Source organism: Lactuca virosa, chromosome 1 (assembly GCF_052849685.1).
Source record: "Lactuca virosa cultivar CGN04683 chromosome 1, Lactuca_virosa_CGN04683_v6, whole genome shotgun sequence".
In the NCBI taxonomy this organism is placed as follows: Eukaryota; Viridiplantae; Streptophyta; class Magnoliopsida; order Asterales; family Asteraceae; genus Lactuca; species Lactuca virosa.
In genome coordinates this window covers 209,747,835-209,771,276 of record NC_136426.1, presented here as the reverse complement: position 1 = coordinate 209,771,276, position 23,442 = coordinate 209,747,835, and the positions used below count along the sequence as shown (strand labels likewise).

Sequence of the window (23,442 nt, the reverse complement as noted above, 5' to 3'; positions counted from 1 at the left end):
CCAGCGCCTCTTTTGCAAGCGAAGACCCAATCAGAGAGGATACCGAGTACGAAACCGAAGGGGAAGAAGACCCTACATTCGGGCACGTTTCCGATTCCGACGACGAATTAGCTATCCCTATGGCTAACATCGATGAAGTCCCCATGGGGGAATGGAAGAAGAGGATACGTGATGATACCGGGTCGGGACTTGTGCAACCCGTAATTCCCGCAACTGCCACTTTTGAGCTTAAGGGTCACATTCTTGCTCTACTCAAGGAGATCCCCTTCCATGGAAAAGACCATGAAGATGCTTACAAACACTTGGATGAAGTCAATGATGTAGCTGATTATTTTAATGTTCCAAACGTGCCTCGCGAAACTCAGCTACTTCGCATGCTTTCGGTTACATTGAAGGGTGCTGCAAAGGATTGGCTCAAGTCACTTCCCCCCAGATCCATCACTACATGGGCCAAGATGAAAGAAGAGTTTATTGATCAATTTTGCCCACCCTCCAAGATATCTAAGTTAAAGAAAGCCATAGCCAACTTTGAACAACAAGCTGGAGAGTCACTTTATGAAGCTTGGGAGAGGTACAAGAGTTTGCTAAGGAATTGCCCACATCATGACCTTAATAGTCAACAAGAAGTCTCCATTTTTTATGATGGAGTAAATGTTACAACAAGGCAATTACTTGACTCGCAAGGTCCACTAACAAAGAAGGCACCCCCGGTGATAAAGCAACTAATTGAAGAATTCTCTAAGCATTCTAGAGAATACCATAATCCAAGGAATGATGTGACAAGGGGATCAGCTTATATAGCTTCAGAAGATCTGTCAGCAGTCATGGCTATGTTGAAAACCATGGATAGGAGGATGGATAAAATGGATCAAACGATACATGCTATTCGGGTGGGTTGTGAGAATTGCAATGGACCTCATCTTACTAGAGATTGTGACTTGGACGAGAATGGGAATAAGAAGGTGCAAGTATGTTACTCAAGTGGTGACCGATATGATGAAGATTGGCGGAAACCCAAGAAAGAGTGGCTTCCTTATGATGAGTACAAGAGGGCTAAGGAGGAGAAGTTTAAACAAAAAGGAAGAGGTTTTTACCAAAAGGAGGAGTCGGCACAAGAAAGGAAACCAAGTTTGGAGGAGATGCTTACTAAGTTTGTAGCTGCTTCAGAAAAGAGACATAATGATCATGATGCTGCAATCCAAGAAACAAGAACAATGCTTAGAAATCAACAAGCATCTATCCACAACATTGAGACACAGTTGGGGCAACTTGCTCAACAAATTAATCAAAGATCACCGGGAGAACTTCCTAGTAAAACCGAAAACAACCCACGAGGCGCACATATAAATATCGTGACAACAAGAAGTGGAAAGATAATTACTCCTCTGGCCCCAATTCAGTCTGAAGAGCCCAAGCAGTTACAAAAGGAGGATGCAGAAAAACAAAGCCAAAATCAAATTCTGCATGACACAGACCCTACTCGCCGAGTCCAGAATATGGACTCGACGAGTCCATTGCCTAATCAGAAAAGTCAGATGCCTGCAAAGCCATTTCAGCCTCCATTGCCATATCCAGCCAGAGCTAAGAAAGAAAAGAATGAAGAAGACTACCAGAAGTTTCTAGAACACATAAAGGCTCTTCAAATCAACATACCATTCATAGAAGCGGTTGCCCAAATGCCAAAATACGCCAAGTTTCTCAAAGAGCTTCTAACTAATAGAAGGAAGATGGAAGAAGTGAGTGAAGTAGTTCTTAATGAGAATTGCTCAGCTGCCATGTTGAACAAGCTACCAAAGTAGAAGGGTGACCCGGGAAGCTTAACATTGCCTTGTCAATTTGGGAATTTGGCCACCATTCATGCTTTGGCCAATTCAGGAGCAAGTGTAAACCTCATGCCTTATTCATTTTTCAAGAAACTAGATCTCCCGGAACCGAGGCCAATCCGAATGGCAATCCACTTAGCAAACAAAACTGTTACATTCCCAAGAGGAATATGTGAAGATCTATTGGTGAAGGTAGATAAGTTCGTGTTTCCCGCGGACTTTATAATACTAGACATGGAAGCGGATCCTCAAGTCCCGATCATCCTTGGAAGACCTTTCCTTAACACCGCAAGCGCTATAGTTGACATGCGAGATTCAAAACATACTCTACGGGTAGGGGATGATTCAGTCACTTTTGGGGTTGATCAAGCCATGAAGCATGCAAGGCATAGTGATGACACGACATTTTCAATTGATATGTTGGATGAATTGATGGAGGAATGGCATAATGAAGATCCAAACAAGTCCACCATCACCTTTACTGAAGAACTTGATGCTGAAAAAGACCTACTGGAAATAGAGAGACTGCTGGAAGAAGCTGATTATGATGAGTTAATGAAGACCATGGAGCAATCTACTCGCCGAGTAGACTCGACCTACTCGCCGAGTCCATTTGAAGAATCCCGAGAAATCGTGAATTTTGAAGAGGACTCGACGAGTCCCTTACCTGTACTCGACGTGTTCAGCATGCAGAATGTAAAAACTGAGCTCAAGGCACTACCAGATCACTTGGAGTATGCATTTCTTGAAGATGGTCAACAAAAACCAGTTATAATAGCTTCTGACCTCTCTAAATCTGAAAAAGAAGAATTAGTTCAAGTCTTGAAGAAGAGGAAGAGTGCCATTGCATGGAGTATCACCGATATCAAGGGAATAAGCCCCTCTTATTGCTCTCACAAGATCAACCTGGAAGAAGCAGCAAAGCCGGTAGTGCAACACCAAACAAGATTGAACCCAAACATGCAAGAAGTGGTCAAGAAGGAAGTAGTCAAGCTTTTAGATGCGGGGATCATTTATTCTATTTCCGATAGTCCATGGGTTAGTCCTGTTCAAGTGGTGCCCAAGAAAGGAGGGATGACGGTCATGACAAACGAGAAGAACGAGCTTATTCCGACCCGAACGGTAACTGGTTGGCGAGTGTGCATCGATTATCGAAAGCTAAACGATGCCACTCGTAAAGACCATTTTCCTTTACCTTTTATTGATCAAATGCTTGAAAGATTGTCCGGCCATAGTTATTATTGTTTCTTAGACGGATTTTCGGGTTACTTCCAAATACCCATACACCCAATGGACCAAGAAAAGACCACTTTCACTTGCCCGAGTGGGACTTTTGCCTATCGCCGCATGCCCTTTGGGTTATGCAATGCACCTGCGACATTTCAAAGGTGCATGACGGCCATTTTCCACGACATGGTGGAAAAATTCATGGAAGTATTTATGGACGACTTTTCTGTTTTTGGATCTTCCTTCCATGATTGTCTTACTAACCTTGATTTAATGCTTGCAAGGTGTGAAAAGACCAATTTGGTCCTTAATTGGGAGAAATGTCACTTTATGGTTAAAGAGGGTATAGTTTTGGGCCACAAGGTATCCAAATCGGGAATTGAGGTGGATAGGGCAAAAATAGATACAATTGCCAAATTACCTCCACCAACTAATGTAAAGGGCATTAGGAGTTTTTTAGGACACGCGGGTTTTTACCGCCGTTTCATAAAAGATTTTTCTAAAATAGCTAGACCTCTAACACAATTGCTTTTAAAAGATGCACCATTTAATTTCACTAAAGAGTGTCTAGATGCTTTTGAATTTTTGAAAGAAAAATTAACTAATGCCCCGATCATTATTGCCCCGAATTGGAACTTACCTTTTGAAATAATGTGTAATGCGAGTGACTTTGCATTAGGAGCTGTCCTTGGTCAAAGGGTTGATAAGCACTTTCGACCCATTTATTATGCAAGTAAGACTTTGAATCCGGTCCAAGAAAATTACACCACAACTGAAAAAGAATTACTAGCAGTGGTGTATGCTTTTGACAAATTCCGCCCTTATCTTGTTTTATCTAAAACCACTGTTTTTACTGACCACTCTGCTATTAAGTATTTATTTGCCAAGCAGGATGCAAAGCCAAGATTGATACGTTGGGTTCTACTTCTACAAGAATTTGATATCGAGATACGCGATAAGAAGGGAATGGAGAATGTAGCAGCCGACCACTTATCAAGGCTAGAAAACCCGCATTTGGAGTCATTCGAAAAAGAAAAGATTGGAGATGATTTTCCGGACGAATACATTTTGGTGACCACGGGGGAAGAGCCATGGTTTGCGGACATAGCTAATTACTTAGCTACCAAGTACATCCCAAAAGACTTTACCCGCCAACAAAAGAAGAAATTCTTTTCGGAAATAAAATACTACTTTTGGGATGAGCCATATCTTTTCCGAAGCTGCGCGGACGGCATCATAAGAAGATGCGTATTCGGGAATGAAAGCCGAGAAATTTTGGAGCATTGCCATAGCGGACCCACCAGTGGACATCATGGAGCACATTACACGACAAAGAAGATATTTGATATTGGGTTTTATTGGCCCACAATTTTTAAAGATGCTACCCAATATGTCAAAGAGTGTGATGCATGCCAAAGAGCGGGAAACATCTCCTCCGGAAACGAAATGCCACAACATAGTATTCAAGTGTGTGAAGTATTTGACGTATGGGGGATCGATTTCATGGGACCATTTCCAATCTCAAAGGGCAACAAATATATTTTGTTGGCGGTTGATTATGTATCCAAGTGGGCGGAGGCACAAGCTTTACCAACTAATGATGCTCGGGTGGTGGTGCGTTTCTTGAAGAAGTTATTCTCAAGATTTGGAGTTCCTAAACCCCTTATAAGTGACCGAGGCACTCATTTTGCCAATGATCAATTAGAAAAGGTGTTAAGGAAATATGGGGTAACCCATAAATTCTCTACATCTTACCATCCACAAACTAGTGGGCAAACTGAAGTGACAAATAGAGCATTAAAGAGAATTTTGGAGAGATCGGTGGGTAGCAATCGAAAGGAATGGTCGGATAGACTAGATGATGCACTTTGGGCCTTCCGAACAGCTTTTAAAACACCTATTGGTACTACAACATATAGGCTAGTTTATGGGAAGCAATGTCATTTACCGGTGGAAATAGAGCATAAAGCTTTTTGGGCTTTAAAAATGTGCAACTTTGATATAGTTGAACTTAGAAACAACCGGTTGATGCAAATGAATGCTCTTGAAGAACTTAGAAATGAGGCTTATACTAGCTCCTTGATTTATAAAGAAAAAACCAAGCGTTGGCATGGCAAACGAATCAAGGGTAATAAAGACTTTCATGAAGGGCAAAAAGTGTTGCTTTTTAATTCAAGGCTCAAACTCTTTCCGGGCAAACTAAAGTCAAGATGGGATGGTCCATTTCTAGTGAAGAAGGTGTTTCCACATGGAGCTATCGAGTTATTATCAAGATATGGCACTCCTTTCAAAGTTAATGGACATAGAGTGAAAAAATATGAAGAAGGAATCCCGAGGAATGAAGACATAGAAGAGGGGCTGCTGCTGGAGGGCATGGCAGAAACGTAAAATGGAAGGAGTCCAGCTAACGACTCCTTAAAAAGAAGCGCTTCCGGGAGGCAACCCGAGTTTAGAGTTTGCATTTCTTTTCCCTTTGTTTTTCTTTTTCACTTTTAGGATCTGTTTTCTTTTCATTCTTCTTCTGAACTTCTGCTTAAAATGATTGCTTGAGGGCAAGCAATGCTCAAAGTGTGGGGTGGTGGTTTAAAAAATTGAGTTTTTTTCAAACTGAATGATATACTCGCCGAGTTCATACGATTACTCGGCGAGTACCTTATGAAAATCACGACAAATTGCGAACACGCGTTTCTACTCGGAGAGTAGGAATTTCTGCTCGACGAGTACAAGCATTTAAACGGGTTTTTACAATCTGTAAATAAGGGTTTCTTTTTATTTTACTCATTTTCACCAACACATGCATACTCGCCGAGCATTCTCTTCCTCTCAAGCCATTCCTTTGATTTTTGTTGAATCTCCATCCACAAGGAAAAAAGGTATGATTTTTCCTTTGTATTCTTGTTAAAGGTTATAACTCTATCAATTCTTGGTTCTTATTTTGCTTAAATCCGGATTTGGGGGTTTACTCCGATTCTAGGGTTTCGATTTTACCATGAATTAGGAAGATTTGGACAAAATTTCTTGTGGATTTGTGTTTAAGGGACTTAGAACAGCAAACCCCTTTGCAAGTTTATGTGTTTTGATTGACCTAATATGGTCCGATTGAAATCTGTTCTCGCAGTTCATCCTACTCGCCGAGTAGTTCATGGACTCGGCGAGTAGATGCTATGACAGACCTTATATGATTAACTTTAATTGTTGGGTTTTGTTTGTTGTTGTTTTCTTGATGTTTTTCTGAAGAAAGCATGTCCAGAAGAGGTCAGAGTTCAAGGGGAGGAGGTCAAGGAGACATTCCATGGCTTACTTTTCAACAAATAACTTCAAGATCTTCACAAGCCCGTGCAAAGAACAGATTGGAGGCTCTCAAACAGAAAGAAATTCACCTTCCCAATGCAATCGATTGGGATTGGTTGGGTAAAACTGGGTTGGAAGAGGAATTGACACCTTATTTGGTGAAATCTTTTGACGTGGGTGGATCCACAATAATTTGTGATGGATGGTTGCAGCTATTCAAGATTCAAGAACCTGTGTTTGCAGAGCTATGTTGGGAATTTTTTGCTACCATATCATTCTGGGGTGGTAGTGAATATTATAACCCAAATATCATTTCTTTTTCACTTGGAGGGGAGCTGCGACAGTGCAGCATAGCGGAACTCGCCTGGAGGGTTGGTATCTATGACCAAAATGTCATCATGACGGAGGATTTTGAAACATTTTTGGAGCAATGTCACAAGGATCTTCCAGAGGGAGTCATTGCCTCCACTTGGTGGAACACTATTGCAAACCGGGTGTATATTCCCTCTTCTACTCAAGAGGGTCATATTCGTTCTCCGATCCACCATCTCATCCACCGCCTCATCGCTAGTACCATAAATATGAGGAAGGATGATGACAAGGTTCCTACACTTGACATTTTCTATTTATGGAGCATCATTACCCCGGACGTCTTTTGCAACTTGCCTTATTGTTTGGCAAAGTACCTTGCGGATGGAGCGGTTAAAGAGAAGATTAACTCCAAAATTAATGGGGGTATGTTTCTAACAAGACTGGCAAGGTCATATGGCATTTTGGACATGCAAGAGGCAAGGGCGTTGACCGTCATTTCTCCTCCTCCATTTAGCATTACATTATTCCAGAGGGCAAGGATTGTGGAAAAATTTGGGGATTCATTTGCAATTCCACATGTAGATGAGGTGGTTGCTCCCGAGATGCCGGGGAGAAGAGTTAGGCAAAGGAACGAACGGGCCCGAGAAGACCCACCGGTTATTCCGGTGGAAGATGAGAATGAGGGGTGGAATCAAGTGGAATATAGGAGGTATTTGGATGACATTGCTCAAGGTGTTAATTACAACAATGAGTCATTCAACTATCTTTTTCAACAAATGAACATCGCCCCGAGGCCTGGACCCGGATATCCTTACATTATGAGTTGGGAGGAGAGGATGTAGAGGAGAAATAATCAAGCAGGAGGAAGTGGAGCTGGAGGGGCAGATATGGAAAAAGAAGTTTGAAGTTTGATGTTATTTGGAAGTTTTTCTTTTTATGTTTTTTATTGTGTTTAATGTTAAACTTTGATGTACTTGGATTTTTATTATTAGGACCTTGGTGTGGTTTGCTTTCACTTGTGGTTATATGTTTTTTCAGGTTTGAAGATTAGGATGCATTTAGGAGTCATATTGGTCAAGGTTCAAGTGAGGATTGGTTTAGATGAGAGTGTGAATTGTTACATTTAAGGTTGAGTCCGTTAGGATTGAGAGTGACACAATGTGTTATCACTGAAGGAAATAGAAGAAGAGTCACTGAAGTATTTTGAGTTAGCACCTCTGTCAAGAACCAACAGCAGGGAAATTTATTTTCAACTCAACGACTTACTCGCAGAGTGCACCTAGGGTACTCGCCGAGTGTATGTGCAAATCCGCGATTGTCTGCTAAATGTCGAGCTACTCGCCGAGTTCACGCCTGACTCGCCGAGTCCATCAACATTTCACACTCAGAATTTGTTTTGAGCACATTCACTGCAGTTCTTATCCATGTTTTTCGTGGAGATTCATTCCTGGAAGATTTCTGAGAGCTTTGTCCTAAACATTTGGAGCTATTTAGATGTTTACCACACGCAACATGACACCCAAGGCATGGATGAGCTGTTCCCATGTCTAAAGTCATTCGAAGTAGGAGCTTAATTGAAGACGATCAGCCTCGCGACTGCTACCCCATGGGAGTTTGTTCCAATTCCTTCTGCATTTCATATTTTTTTTTACTTTTCATGCATAACATGCAATGGGGACATTGCATGAATTAAGTGTGGGGTAGGGGGTTGGTTACATTAGCTAACTTAGAATCTTAATTTTAGGCATAATTTTAAAAATCTTGCATAAATTTTTTTGCCTAGGACTTAACTTAGAAAACTTTGGTAAAAGCAATTAGGATTCCATGTTAGAGTTATGTTGATGATTGCATGAAGACCCAAATGTTTAGTTGAGCCTATATACGTTCTAGTGCATTTGTGGCCTCCTTATTCTAGTGAAACCATGGGACAAAAACACAACCTCGCTTGGTTTGAAGGATGCAATATGTTTAGCATCGTGTACCAGAAATATATCCAGGAAAATTTTTATCTCTAATCAATAAAGGTTGAAGTTGAGCGTCCATGCTTAAGCATGTAGGTATTGAGAGAAAAAAAGTGAGTTACATGAGAGAATTACAAGAAAAGTTTGTAGAAATTTTGGAGCAGTTAAAGTAAAGATCAAAAGATCAAAATTCCAAAGTTCAAAAGTTGAAGATACCCAAAAATCAAAGAAAATCAAAAAGGTGGCAAATTTTGAAGAATTCAAAGAAATTAAGGTGCAAACTATCAAAGAAAGTGAAGAGTTCCAAAAAGCTCCATAGTGGTATCGAAAATTGTAATTTTTAGAATATGTATGCTTGGGTTGCTCAACCAAAAATACCTTGAGGCTAGGAGGTTTTCTGCGGATGGATTCGGAGGGATGCATAAAATGAGCATCGTTCAAAAGAAGTGGGCGAGTGTTTATGAGGATTGTGAGTATTTAGAGTATTGGGGGGTCGTTTAGGAGAATTTTAGACACAAATGCATGCGTTGCAGTCTTGGCATAATGGCTGGGTTGAATTGGAGTTGTCTTATGTGATTCTAATGTGCTAAAATTCAGTTTTGCTTGGGGGCAAGCAAAAGTCAAGTGTGGGGTATTTTGATATGTGCATATTAGCCATATGTTTAGTAAAGATTTTTATTAATTTTTAGCCAATTATTTGCATAATATGGACAAAAGGTACTTAATAAGGTCTAAATTATATTTTCAGTCCAGAAGACATGCTTGGAGCAAAAAGGAAAAAGGAGAAACAATTAGAAGCTGGAGAATGAAGAAAGAAGATAAAAGCTGGAGCTACTCGGCGAGTCCACGAAGCTACTCGGCGAGTTCCGAAGAATGTTCGCGAAGTAATATCCAGAATCCTTACCGCACACGGATTTCTCAAATGTACTCGGCGAGTTGGAGACTTACTCGCCGAGTTGCCCCTGTTTTGAGATAATTATAAATAGAGGATCTTATTCCGAATTAAAGGACTTTCTGATATTCTTGGACGATAACTTGCGACTGAGGAAACCTTTGGAGACCTGAAGAACCCTAATCTTTGATCTTGTGAAGACTTAAGGCGAATTAGGTTAAATTTTCCACTTAATCTTAGGATTGAATCATGTCTAGCTTAGCTAAATTCGTTTTTGAGTTTGTTTCTACTGTAATCATGAGCTGAATTTTCGTAGTTTCTGTTTAGGAAAGACCAAGTTACTCCTATGGTTTGATTTATACTTATATTGATTGATTATTGGTGATTTTATTAAATTCAGTTTGTTAAAGAACCATATGCATTAACCATAACTATTATCTGTTAATTGGAAGACAATTAGGCTGCATGAACATCTCTTAATTGTTAACCTCATATGCTTTATGTGAACACTTCATCATATGCCTAGGATTAGTGAATATGAAACTAGGATTAACTAGAGAATGGGTAAATTAATGTGTGAGCTTGTTTGGGAAACCAACAAACAAGAGGTTAGTTGAATTACCAATTTGATTAACCAATTACAAATCTTATTTAATCCAAATAATTGAACTAGGGGGTTAATTAGTTTAAACAATTGGCCACTGCTTGAATTGATTAATTTTCTAAGGGTTAGTAATAGTGAATGCGAACCTAACCATTATAGTTGGTAACCAATATTAATTAATTTATCACTTTATCATAACATTAACCATAGGAGTGAATTGGTTGGACCTAAACAGAAACCCTTTATTAAATTTGGTGAACTTTTACTTGTTTTAGTTGATTAGTTAATTACTTGTTAGTTGGTGTGTTAAAGTTTCTAGTCTTGTAAAACTAGAGCAAAAACCCTTTACTTTTATTACTTGTTTAGTTAAAATTAGTTATTAGTTTAATTTCCGTTCCCTGAGTTCGACACCCTACTTATCCAACTATACCACTAAAAGACAGGTTCACTGCCTTTGTGTGCTAAATCTATATTTTTAAAGTAGGAATAAAACCAGTGCATTTTACATACATCACTACTCCCTCTTCCGCCACCAACCACCGTGAGGTGTGGTGGTGTGTGTATTTTTGTGTGTGTGAAAGTTTATTGTATGGGTTTTTATGGGTATGATGATGTATGTGTGATTTTTTGGCCAGAAATCCATCACTACCACCGTGAGGCGGTGGCCGCCGCCATGAGCCGCCGTCAACCATCACTGCCCGAGGTGGCAATGGGTGGTGCCCGGGCTAGTAGAACCCCAATCAGCCCAATAACTTAATCTTGGGCTTATTTGGATTGTGATTGTGTTGGAAACCGTAATTAGGGTTTAGAAAACCCTAATTATGGGAATGTTAGTTTGGGAATTGTCGGGACCCGTGTTTTGACTGTTAGACTGGAATTTTGATATATGTCCAACTACATTGTATGAATGGCCGAATGGAGTGATGGACTTAATGGGTTAAGTCTTTAATGGGTTAAGCCCTTAATGGGTTAAGCAAGAATACTTAACCCTAATCGTCATTTCATGTGAGAAACCCTAATTTTGGTTGGGCCTTGAGTTGGGCTTTTCTGATGGGTTTTAGTGATTGGGCTCTTGATGGGCCATCCAAGAGAAAATATAGGTACTAAAATATTTGGATTGGACTTTGGGATAAGTCCCATTGGACAGGCTTGGGCCCAATTGGGAAAATTGGGCAATAGATGGGCCATAGCTGGGCCTTGATGATTATGAGATATTGGACCAGTGAACTGTCAAGTGTTTGGGCCAGAATAAATGGTTGGGCCTTAAGGTAAGACCTGATGGGTTTTTGAGCATTCTAACACTCCTATGGTATACATGCAACCCTATATGCTTTGAATCTATGTTTTCTCTAATATACATGCAAACTTTCAAATTTCCAAAGCATCATCCTAACTATCATACTATGGAGTATCTATACTACAAAATTCTAGTTAGATGACATACTTTTTGTTGTAGCTTTGAACCTTGAAGCCTTAAGAGCCTAGCACCCCAAATGTGATGCCTCAAATGCTTCACACAGCACCAACAACAATGGAGGAACTTGAGAGGAAGTTACTTGCACATAATTTCGGCTAGCACTCTTGTATGTACTCTAGTGGCCGATTTCATGAACTAGAGGGGTCTTTATATAGTGTGGCATAATTAGGGTTACACCATGCAAACCCTAATGTGCATGACTTTCCACATTCCTTACGCTCCATGGGTTTTAACCTCCATGGATCATCCATGGGTTACCACTTTGGTTTAGCCCAACATAAAGGATTATGGATCATTAGCCCACTTTATAAGAATGAATGATTTACACAATCAATCCCCATATATTTAATTAGTCTCTTTTGATCACAAAATTAATTCCAAATTAATTCTTGATCAATACTAACTAAATAATATGATTTCATATTAATATATTAGAACTTATAATATATTAATAAATCATAAATAACCTCTTCTCAAAAGTCCATACTTCAAATTGTTCCGGTGCCATGCAACCCAATTGGATCATGCTACTCTCACGTCAAGTGCATACCAAATATAGTTATGGACTTAGACACCTTATCCAACAGTCTCCCACTTGGATAAGTCTAATAACTATAGCTGCAAGTATGACTTCAGGATCCGACTAGCAATCGTATCTCTTAAAAGCCTTTGTCGAACTTAGACGCACCATTTTAGATAAGTGATCATAGAATCCTTCGTTCTCAAGATATCAGCTGGACAAATACATGGAACATAGTCATTCTTATTGTCCAGCAGTTTGTTTCCCAATTTCTGATTTGTTTGACATAGAACTTAATCGAACACATCAATTGAGTTCTGACCGGGCCCGACACATAAGTCAAAACAAAATCACCGAGGGGCCCAAGATATCGCTTTTAATCCTCCAAGGACTAAAGGGAACAGATAAACTTCAACTCATATTCTTGTACTAACTATTCATTGAATCATACACAACAGTATGTTTTATAGCAACAAGTTACTGATGCGGTTTTGCACTATATATGTACAACCAACTCATAGTCAACAACTCATATCTCTTGGTTTGAAGACTACATGATATTATCGTCTTACAATCACTCGTGATAAATTCCATTAAGTGATTCAAGTAAGCGCGGGTTGAATCCAATACTCAGACCTTATGAGCACTCATGAATGTTGTGGCAATTCAATCTACAAGCCAAATTCATGACAGTCTTGCCTCATTACTTACTTCCAAAGTATGATCGACTATGGATAGTTTGAATAATTTAAATTATTTTGGAAGTCCAAATATGCAAAATGAAACAATAGTAAACAATTGACATAAGACAATACCATACTTGTAAATAAAAACAACTTTTGTTCAATCATCAAATGTCAATTACATTTTATCTACTACAAGTTTCTGTAAGCTATCTAATCATTAAAACTAATATCGTCCTTCAGCCCGATGCGCCTCGCATGCTGTAAATGCTTAACCCTACTCAGTCCCTTCGTGAGGGGATCTGCTAGGTTCTCATTCGACGATACCCTCTTTGCTACAAGGAGTCCTTCTTCTATTCGGTGTCTTATGAAGTGATATTTTCTATCGATGTGTCTGGATCTGCCATAATCCCTTGATTCCTTGGCTAAGGCAATCGCACTCTCGCTGCCACAGAAAATCTCCATAGGCTCCTTTATAGCTAGTACAACTCCAAGGTCTCCAATGAAGTTCTTCAGCCATATTGCCTCCTTCGCTGCCCCGCTCCCTGCTATGTACTCTGATTCGCACGTTGAATCAGCTACTGTCTCCTGATTGGAACTTTTCCAAGTGATTGCTCCTCCATTCAGGGTAAAGACCCAGCCCGACTGAGAGTGGAAATTATCTCTGTCGGTATGAAAGCTAGCATCACTGTACCATGCCAATCTTAAGTCATCACTCCCACCGACGGTAAGGACCCAGTCCTTAGTCCTCTGCAGTTACTTAAGAATGTTCTTTACCGCAGTCCAGTGAGCCTTACCAGGATTCCCTTGATATCTGCTGACCATGCTCAAAGCAAAGGCCACATCAGGGCGAGTACAAGTCATAGCATACATGATCGAGCCAACAGCAAAAGCATATGGCACTCGACTCATCTCAGCTATCTCAGCCTCTGTACTCGGACTTTGAGCCTTGCTCAGTCTGGCATTGTGCTGGACCGGTAAGTCACCTTTCTTGGAATCATTCATGTTGAATCGTTTCAACACCTTATCCAAGTAGGTACGTTGACTAAGTCCAATTAATCTCTTACTCCTGTCTCTCAATATCCTAATACCCAAAATATAGGCAGCCTCTCCGAGGTCCTTCATAGCGAAACACTCCAACCTATATGCACAAGACCAGGTTTAGGACAATATCCTTATCATTTCAACCTATATGCACAAGACCAGGTTTAGGACAAACCAAAATCAAACTCAGTTTTCCTTCATGGATTCAACTTCGTTATTTTTAGTTTCTTGCCTTTTGGTTGCTCAAGGGCCTATAAGTGCTTCCATGTTGTTAGCGGCTCACCCATATTGCTCAATGTATGTCACACCCCAAAACCTGAATGGCGGAAACGTTCTCGGGCGGAGGACGTCATGTACAGTATCATAACAATGCATAATAGTAAACAAGCAACAACATCATCCATTGCATTAATAATATAATTTAATACAAGTGTGTTCTGTATAGTTATAAGACACCAAAATATGTAATCAAAATAAATATGAGTCTTGAGTATGCTTCGTCTTCTCAAAACCTGGTCGTCGGTACCTGTCTACTGTTGACCTGAGAATACAAGTTATTTTGAAAGCGTAGATCAGCATTTAAGCTGGTGAGTTCATAAGTATTTTAGTGTCAAAGTTTGTATAAGTTTGATGAAAATGTTTGTGAATGTTTAATGTAAATGACTGTATACTTCATAGAAAATCCTATATTTTCTACTAGATTGGAAAGTAGTCTTCTACCAAGACCTGACTATTTTGTATGTTTGTTTCTCTTAAAAATGATGTAATGTGGTCTTCTACCAAGACCTGACTGTTTTGTATGTTTTCCCTAATTTATAACTATCTTTACTAGAAAATAGCTTGCATTACCCTTTATGTGAGAATATCACTATATGAATGTAATGGGAAAAATGAAAGTGTACAGTAATGTTGTATAAAATACCTATTGAAGCACTAATTGCCTTAAAACCAGTTTGTTAATTAAGGTTTAGATGTGATGTGGTAGCAACCATGCTAAATCGACAAGTAGTTAACACGACGACCTGCTGGCACCGAAAGTAATTGTTATCTTGTTCTTGTTATTATATGTTTGAACTGACTCATGTATGAACTGATTTGTGTGAGTTTCAATGTTCTAGAAATAGTAAGTAGTAATTCTCTAAACTATACCTATTATAGTTTACTATTAAGCTTTGTAATTGAATGACTGAAAATGTATGAATACCTTTGCTACCCAAAGGTATTGAACTGATTGATAGGACTTTTATATCTACATAGATATACATAATATATAAGTAAGATTTAAACGACATTCGGACAACCAACCGATACCCTAAGTCCACATCCAAACAAGGAAAAGGAAATAAAGCGAGTTGTTACCCCTAAGCCCTTTAAACATTATTTATATAACTATAACTATATAGACATGATTTTGACAATATGTGAGTTTAAAAAGAAGTTTTAAGTAGATAGCAATTGTGATATTTGCATTCTCAAAGTCGTTAGTGGAGCGTGTGTGGTTAACCGGCACACTAACATGGACTTGTGAGAAATGGCAAAGGTATAAACAATTGAGACTATGATTACGACATCCCTTTTCATAGTTCTAAAATTGTTTAAACACACATGTGAGTTATCTAAGGAAAGGTGTATGATTTTGATAAAGTTTATCAAAGCATCTTGTATCAGAAATCTGAACTTTGGTAAGAAAGTCAATAAAGTATTGATTTCTAGAAGTTCAGCTGATTTCTGAGTACATGTCGAAGCTAGTGGGAGCATAAGTGTTATGCTAGTAATCATCATGTTAGTGGGAGCATGATAATTATGATTAGTATTGCAAGGTATCAATGTTAATTATAGAAAACAAAAGTTTCAATTCGTGAAGTTGCAGGGGTTGAGAAGTTGTTTTGCTATAATTAAGGGAGAGGAAATTATACTTCGTTTCAATCCTAAAAACTTAGATTGAGATTTTAATCATCTTTAGTCAAGGATATATATATATATATATATATATATATATATATATATATATATACATATATATATATATATATATATATATGAATTTTATGTTGGAATAGGTTCAACTTAAAGAAATTCTATATATATTGCGTTCTCAAAATTCGATTATGATTATGGTATCCCTCTTCATAGTCAAATTTTGAAAACATGGCAAGTTAAAAAATATTGTAGCAAAAGACTGGTCTAGTATCATGTCTTCATGTGAGACATCATGGATCGTGTCCCATATGCTCCAGATATAGGATCAATTGCATGTGCTATAATATTCATCCTTTCTAAACTTTCCAAATACTCAGGGCATTAAGAGGGGAAGAGTCAAGAATTGGATATGACTAAAATGATTAAGCAATTGTCGAGGACAATCTAAGGTTTACCAAAGATTGGTTGCTCAGGGACAGTTGGAAGTATAATGTTGAATTTTGGAGAGGAACCATATTGATATATTCTGAAAGGAGGTAGCTCTTGTTCAGAAGTGATAGTCAAAATGAGAATATGGAAATGTTTCATAGGTGGAAGCTATTCAATCTGTGTAAGATTAGAAAAACTTAATGCAAGAAGGATGTTCAAAGCATTGGACTTTGAATATGAAACTTCGTTTCCATGGAGTTGATCTCCATTGGAATACTCTGTAATGTCTGTTGCCAATCTTTGTGACTTTGTGCATAGTCATTACAAGAGGATCAATGCATTTGAGTTTAGGATCTAACAGATTTTGGTAAATGGCAGGAATTTGGCATTCTTACATTTACAATAAGGATTTGGGATTGTGAAACGAGCATCATTGGAATCATGTTCAATTGATCTATTTCACAAAGTAAGGATCATAGATAAACATAGTGTGCATACTTGGAGCATGGCATAACTATTGTTTAGAAAAACATAGTGTACATGCTAGGAGCATGAGACAACTGTTGTTTTATTTCAAGTGTTAAGTTGATTATTTGAAACATTATGCAATGAATAATGTGTAATCAATATGGTGATAAATAAAAGGTGTTCTATTTATACTCATAAGTTTTGAGACCATATTGGATTCGATTATTCTTGTGTTTCACTTTGCATGTTTTGACTTCCAAAATAGCTAGGTTATTCTTTCCGAATGACTAAGTTACTTAAACTCTCCACAATCACTCATATGTTGGAAGTAGGTATGAAGTAAGACTGTCATGAATTGGGCTTGTAGATGGCTAAAGGTGTTTAGACATAGCAATGGTTGCTACAACATTCATGAGTGCTCATAAGTTTTGAGTATTGTATTTAACCCACGCTCACTTGTATCACTTCATGGAATTTATCTCGAGTGATCGTGAGACGATAATATCATATAAGTCTTCAAACCTAGAGATATGAGTTGTTGCCTATGAGTTGGTTGTGCATTGTGTAACGACGTAAATTTTCAAAACAATTTTTCATTTCTTTTAATTATAAAACAAGTCGTAATACAAACTCAAACTCAAAGTGTCATATAACATCTCGGTAAATACATCCCAGAATCTCAAATACATAAAACTCCTACAGTGTGTACTGATCATGCCGACGCCTTTCCGCGATCCTCACTGGTACCTGAAACACATTTCACATAAAACGGTAAGCATAAATGCTTAGTGAGTTCCCCAAAATACCACATACAACACATACGCCACTCAAGGCCATAGCTCTATGGGACCTTCCGGTCCATGTGTATCAGGAAACTTCCATCCCAACCCTGGTAGACCTTCCGGTCCTACCCGTAATAACCTTCCGGTCCTCCTCATCGACCTTCCGGTCCGTATTATCTTGACCTTCCAGTCCATACCCTGTTGACCTTCCGGTCCATATCTTGATGACCTTCCGGTCCATTTCATACTACTCATAACATAACACATACATATCACATATCAACATATATCACATACTCTTCATAACACATAAGACCTTCCGGTTACACATAATTACCACTCTAGGTAACGTATAGTGAGAAGACTCACCTCGTATGCTGTCTAGTAACTCACGTGCTCGGTATCCCTGAACCTCGTAACAATGACCTAGCCCCGCCTAAACATAATAAGTAATCATCTGAAATCAATAACGGCTCTCAAGGCTAGACTAGTCCCTTCCTATGTTCTCTTAGAAGGCTAAAAGACCATTTTACCCTTCTAATGGTCCAAAAGTCCAAGTGTTGACCAAACCCTAAAAGTCAACGAAAGTCAATTGTGGAGAGGTACACTACGCGTACCAGATTTGTACGCGGGGCGTACTCCATGACATCCAGAATCGGGGAACGCGACCCCCTACGCGGCGCGTACTGGGATTACGCCCAGCGTAAGTCCCAGTTTCCTATTTCCTTCATTTTTGGTCTGAATCGATTAAGACCTAGCCTCATAACTCAGATCTAAGCTCCCTACTGCCCCTTAAGTCATAAAGTCGAAACCTTTAAGCCCTTGCATGGCTGTAAAGGTCACCAATCACTTCAAACATATATCCTCTTTTCCCATTAAGCCCTAATTTCATGCATGACTTAATATCAACGTCCAAGATTGGATTTTTATGAACTTACAACACATATTACACGTAACTAGGGCAGATCTAAGCTTATAGAGACCATTTGCTCATAAAGTCTCCTCCTTGGGACCAAAAACCCTAAAAATTGGTTCATAAAGCACAACTCATGAATGACAAGGAAAGCTTTGAGCTTTTTACCTCCAAGTGAAGCTCCAACCTCTGTAGAACTCGGATCTAAGCTTGTCCTCCAACTTCTAGCTCCCACAATGGCCTCCTCTTCTTCTTCACCACCACAAAATGGCACTTTCAAGCTTAAGAACATACACACAAGCTTATAACGGGTTTTTGCTCTCTTAGGGTTTCACTCACTGTAATATGGTGGCTGGAGTAAGGGCCATATCATTCCTTTTATAGTCCTCAAGTCTCATTTAGGGTTTTGCATCTGAGCCAATTACGCCCAGCGTACCTCATTGAGTCCGCGTCCATAATAAGTGCATGAGTACGCGCAACGTACTCTTCAGTACGCCCAGCGTACTCATTTGCAACATTTCCACTCAAGGGCTAAACTTGACAACTTGGTAAAGAAGAAGGGTCAAATAGATATACCTAAATTTCGGGAATGTTACACATTGATTGCACGAAAACGCATCAGTAACTTGATGTTATAAAACGTGCCTTTGTGTACAATTCAACAAGTAGTAGAACAAGCATATGAGTTGAAGTTTATCTGTTCCTTCTTGGATTAGAAGCGATATCTGGGCCCCTCGATGATTTTGTTTTGACCTATGTACTGGGCCCGGTCAGAACCTAATTGATGTGTTCAATTTAGTTCTATGTCAAGCAAATCGGAAATCAGGAAACAGACTGTTGGACAATAGTATGACGTTGTTCCATGTATTTGCCCGGCTGATATCATGAGAGCAAAGGATTATATGATCACTTATCTAAAATGGCGCTTCATAGTTCAATAGAGTTTTGAGAGCTACGATTGTCGGTTGGTTCCTGAAGTCAAATAGGCAAATATAGTTATTAGACTTATCCAAGTGGGAGACTGTTGGATAAGGTGTCTAAGTCCATAACTTATTTGGTATATACTTGACCCGACCCGGCATGGTCCATTTGGGTTGCACTACACCCGAACTATTTGTATGGATAATCTTATGAGAATAGTATGTTTATGATTTATTAATATATTATAAGTTATAATATATTAATATGAAATCATATTATTTAATTAGTATCGATCTTAAATTAATTGAGAATTAATTTAGTGATAAAAAAGGTGACTAATTGAATATGGGCTATTGTATTTATATAGTGTGGGCTAACACTCATTAGGAATGGGCTAGGCTTGCATGGGAGTCCATGGATGATCCATGGAGCTTTTAATCCATGGATCCTTGGAAAGGAAAAGTCATGGGTATTAGGGTTTACATGGATGTAACCCTAATCCTCCACACTATATAAAGATGCTTATAATGCTTGAAATGGCACTAGTTGTGTGTGAGACTTTGAGGTGGCCGATTTCAAGAAGTAAACATACTTTCTCAAGAGTTTTTCCAAGTTTGTGGTGATTTGTGATTCCACTTGAGGCATCCATACTATTGGTTCTAGGCTCTCAAACTCCAAGCAATCAATCACTATCAAAAGGTATGTCATTCTTCTAGTGTTTTATGATTCTAGTTTTCTATGCTATGCTAGTTAGGATGTAAACCTTGGAAATTCTTATTTGCATGTATTTTTAGAGAAAACATAGATCCAATGTTATTAGGGTTGCATGCACACCTTAGGAGTGCTAGAATGCTCAAAACCCGACACATCCTCCTCTAACACTCGTAACTGATGGTACCCGGATCGTAAGTCAATCTTCGAAAAGTAGTTCGCTCCTTGTAGTTGATCAATTAAGTCGTCGATACGAGGCAGAGGGTAACGATTCTTGACGGTAAGTTTGTTCAGTTCTCTGTAGTCTACACACATACGAAACGATCCGTCTTTCTTCTTCACGAATAAGATCGGTGCTCCCCATGGTGAGAAGTTTGGTTTAACGAATCCCTTTCTGAGAAGTTCGTTAAGCTGACTGGAAAGTTCCTGCATCTCTGCTGGAGCTAGACGGTAAGGTGATTTAGCTACTGGGGTAGCTCCTGGAATTAAGTCGATTCGAAACTCGACTTGACGTTGCAGTGGTAATCTTGGCAGTCCCTCGGGGAAAATGTCGGGAAGGTCGCGTACTTCTGGTATGCTAGTTGGTGTTCTTCGCTTCGAGTCCAAAAGCTATTGGGTACGTTAGGAAAACGTGGTACCCCTTGCATGGGTACTTCTGAAGTTCTGAAGTGGGAGGTGATATAAGGGTTTCGCGTTATGGATCGAAAGAATTTTTCATTCGACGGTTGATTACAGGGAAAGTTCTTTTACATGGCTTAGAAATTTTACATGGTGAGGATCAAGCCAAACCATAACGGATGACGATGTCGGGTTTTTTCTCGACGTACTAAATTTTAAGCCGATTTGGAAGAAATGATTATCCGAACGATGAGTTATAAAATGCATCACTGCATTCAGTGCTTCCGGTTTTTTCCTTGGTATTGTCGCCAAGAATATTTTGACCCGACTGAGACAAGTACTAACAATACGAGGGTTTTGATAATTTGAAATAATGAACTTTCGTGATTTGACCCCTACTAGGTCTCTCCATAACCGTTTGGTGTATACAAGTCATGTATAATTAAGATTGGAAAGACGGTTGACTGAGTGACTCTGCCCTAAACCCACATCCAGACAAGGAAAAGGAAATGAGGCGGAATCACTCACTCTGAGTCTATAAATCTTAATTATAAATGGCCCTAATGTATACACTAAACCATTATAGTTTACCTGATAGAGTTCCTAGTTTTATACAAGTGCTGAGATTCGATTCGAACGAGAGGGTAATTATAATTATAATAAATTATTAGAGTTTGGAAGCGTACCAAAATTGTAGCAGGATTCTTTGATGTCTTTTGATATTCTGGGGTCAAACTCCTCCTGTTCCCCCATCATTCTTCACCGTTGGCCAGTCCCTCTTGAAGTGTCCCATCACTCCGCATAAATGGCATATTCGACTTATTTCGACATTGGTGGTTGAAGTAATGTGTCGGATCCGAGTTCTGCAGAAACGGGTAGTGTGTCCGTTCTTGTTGCAGTTCATGCAATGTATCACTCGGCAGACTCCCAGGTGATGGAAGCTTCACTCATTGCACTTGGGTAGATTTCCGGCATACTGCCTTGCTGGAATAGGTGCTACAGATGTAGTGGCCGCAGAGGCTGCCACAGGTTGTTGTCTCTTGTTTATCTTTTGAGATGTTTTGCTCTTCTTCCTATCCAATAATATTCGTTTCTTACTCTTCGGTTTGTGGGTTAGGGTACCCTCGTGGTTTGGCGTTCGTGGGTTTCCTTGGTTGTTACTTCTTCCTGAAGTGTTGATACCGTTTCTACTTTCGTTTGGGTTGTTAGTATGGAATTGCGCCATGACAGCGGTCACAGCAGCTGTTACTGTAGCTTGGAATGTAGCGGAGTCTATATGAAGGATCGGGGTTTCGTCGATTGACTGACTATTTCTGGACGATGACATATTTCTGCTACATAATGCGAAACAAGTTTGTTAAAACTACGATCGTTACAAGTTGCATTCTAGTTATATACATGTAAATTTTATCGTTGATAAAGCTTAGACCACACATTCTCAGTCTATGAAACCTAATTATATATAACCGTGATGCATCCAAACAAGGAAAAGGAAATAAAGCTTAGACCACACATTCTCAGTCTATGAAACCTAATTATATATAACCGTGATGCATGCACTTAGTACTCATAGAACTATTAGCAAAAGTCTTCTGTTCTCATGTAGTTTGTTCTTTGAATGGATAGTGCCTCAAATACTCCTATAGTATTTTACTTTATGTTCTGTTCTAACGTTCTTTTATATGTAGTATATGTATAGTTTGGTAAGTTTTAGACCTGTCGCAACACCCCTATCACTCCCAAACACATGTTCATCATATCTCAAATAAATATAGTTGATCGGGCTATATTGATCCCAGATATGATTATATAACTGCTTAGGTTTGACTGTAGTACCCAACATCTAATTACTTTTGTTATGTTCTAGTATGACACTGTTCTGTAGTAAGTATGTAGGTATGTATACTTTAGTTAAATATTTTATTATTTAAAAGTATAAACTCTTGGGCAGAGTGTTTTAATCCTTATGTGTTTATAGTTGTATATCTTTTATGGGTTGATATACTCAATTCACTATAAACAAAGCTTTGATACCAATCTGTCACACCCCAAAACCTGAACGGCGGAAACGTTCGGGGGCGGAGGACGTCATGTACAGTATCATAACAATGCATAATAGTAAACAAGCAACAACATCATCCATTGCATTAATAATATAATTTAATACAAGTGTGTTCTGTATAGTTATAAGACACCAAAATATGTAATCAAAATAAAGACGAGTCTTGAGTATGCTTCGTCTTCTCAAAACCTGGTCGTCGGTACCTGTCTACTTTTAACCTGAGAATACAAATTATTTTGAAAGCGTAGATCAGCATTTAAGCTGGTGAGCTCATAAGTATTTTAGTGTCAAAGTTTGTATAAGTTTGATGAAAGTGTTTGTGAATGTTTAATGTAAATGACTGTATACTTCATAGAAAATCCTATATTTTCTACTAGATTGGAAAGTAGTCTTCTACCAAGACCTGACTGTTTTGTATGTTTGTTTCTCTTAAAAATGATGTAATGTAGTCTTCTACCAAGACCTAATTGTTTTTTATGTTTTCCCTAGTTTATAACTATCTTTACTAGAAAATAGTTTGCATTACCCTTTATGTGAGAATATCACTATATGAATGTAATGGGAAAAATGAAAGTGTACAGTAATGTTGTATAAAATACCTACTGAAGCACTAATTACCTTAAAACCAGTTTGTTAATTATGGTTTAGATGTGATGTGGTAGCAACCATGCTAAATCGACAAGTAGTTAACACGACGACCTGCTAGCACCGAAAGTAATTGTTATGTTGTTCTTGTTATTGTATGTTTGAACTGACTCATGTATGAACTGATTTGTGCGAGTTT

General features: G+C 38.8%; 1 protein-coding gene and 1 non-coding gene across 2 annotated transcripts; one reads left to right on the top strand and one right to left on the bottom strand.

The window, feature by feature from the left end:
* The first annotated feature begins 143 nt into the window (after positions 1-143).
* LOC145126976 (uncharacterized) lies at positions 144-1,799 on the top strand. Its single transcript, XM_079062239.1, has 2 exons — positions 144-571; positions 665-1,799. Exons 1-2 carry the CDS (start codon positions 144-146, stop codon positions 1,797-1,799), a joined length of 1,563 nt encoding a protein of 520 aa, XP_078918365.1.
* On the bottom strand, positions 504-610 carry LOC145151697 (small nucleolar RNA R71). The gene has a single exon (XR_013732258.1). It is a non-coding gene; the product is annotated as a small nucleolar RNA R71 (small nucleolar RNA).
* Positions 1,800-23,442: the final 21,643 nt, after the last annotated feature.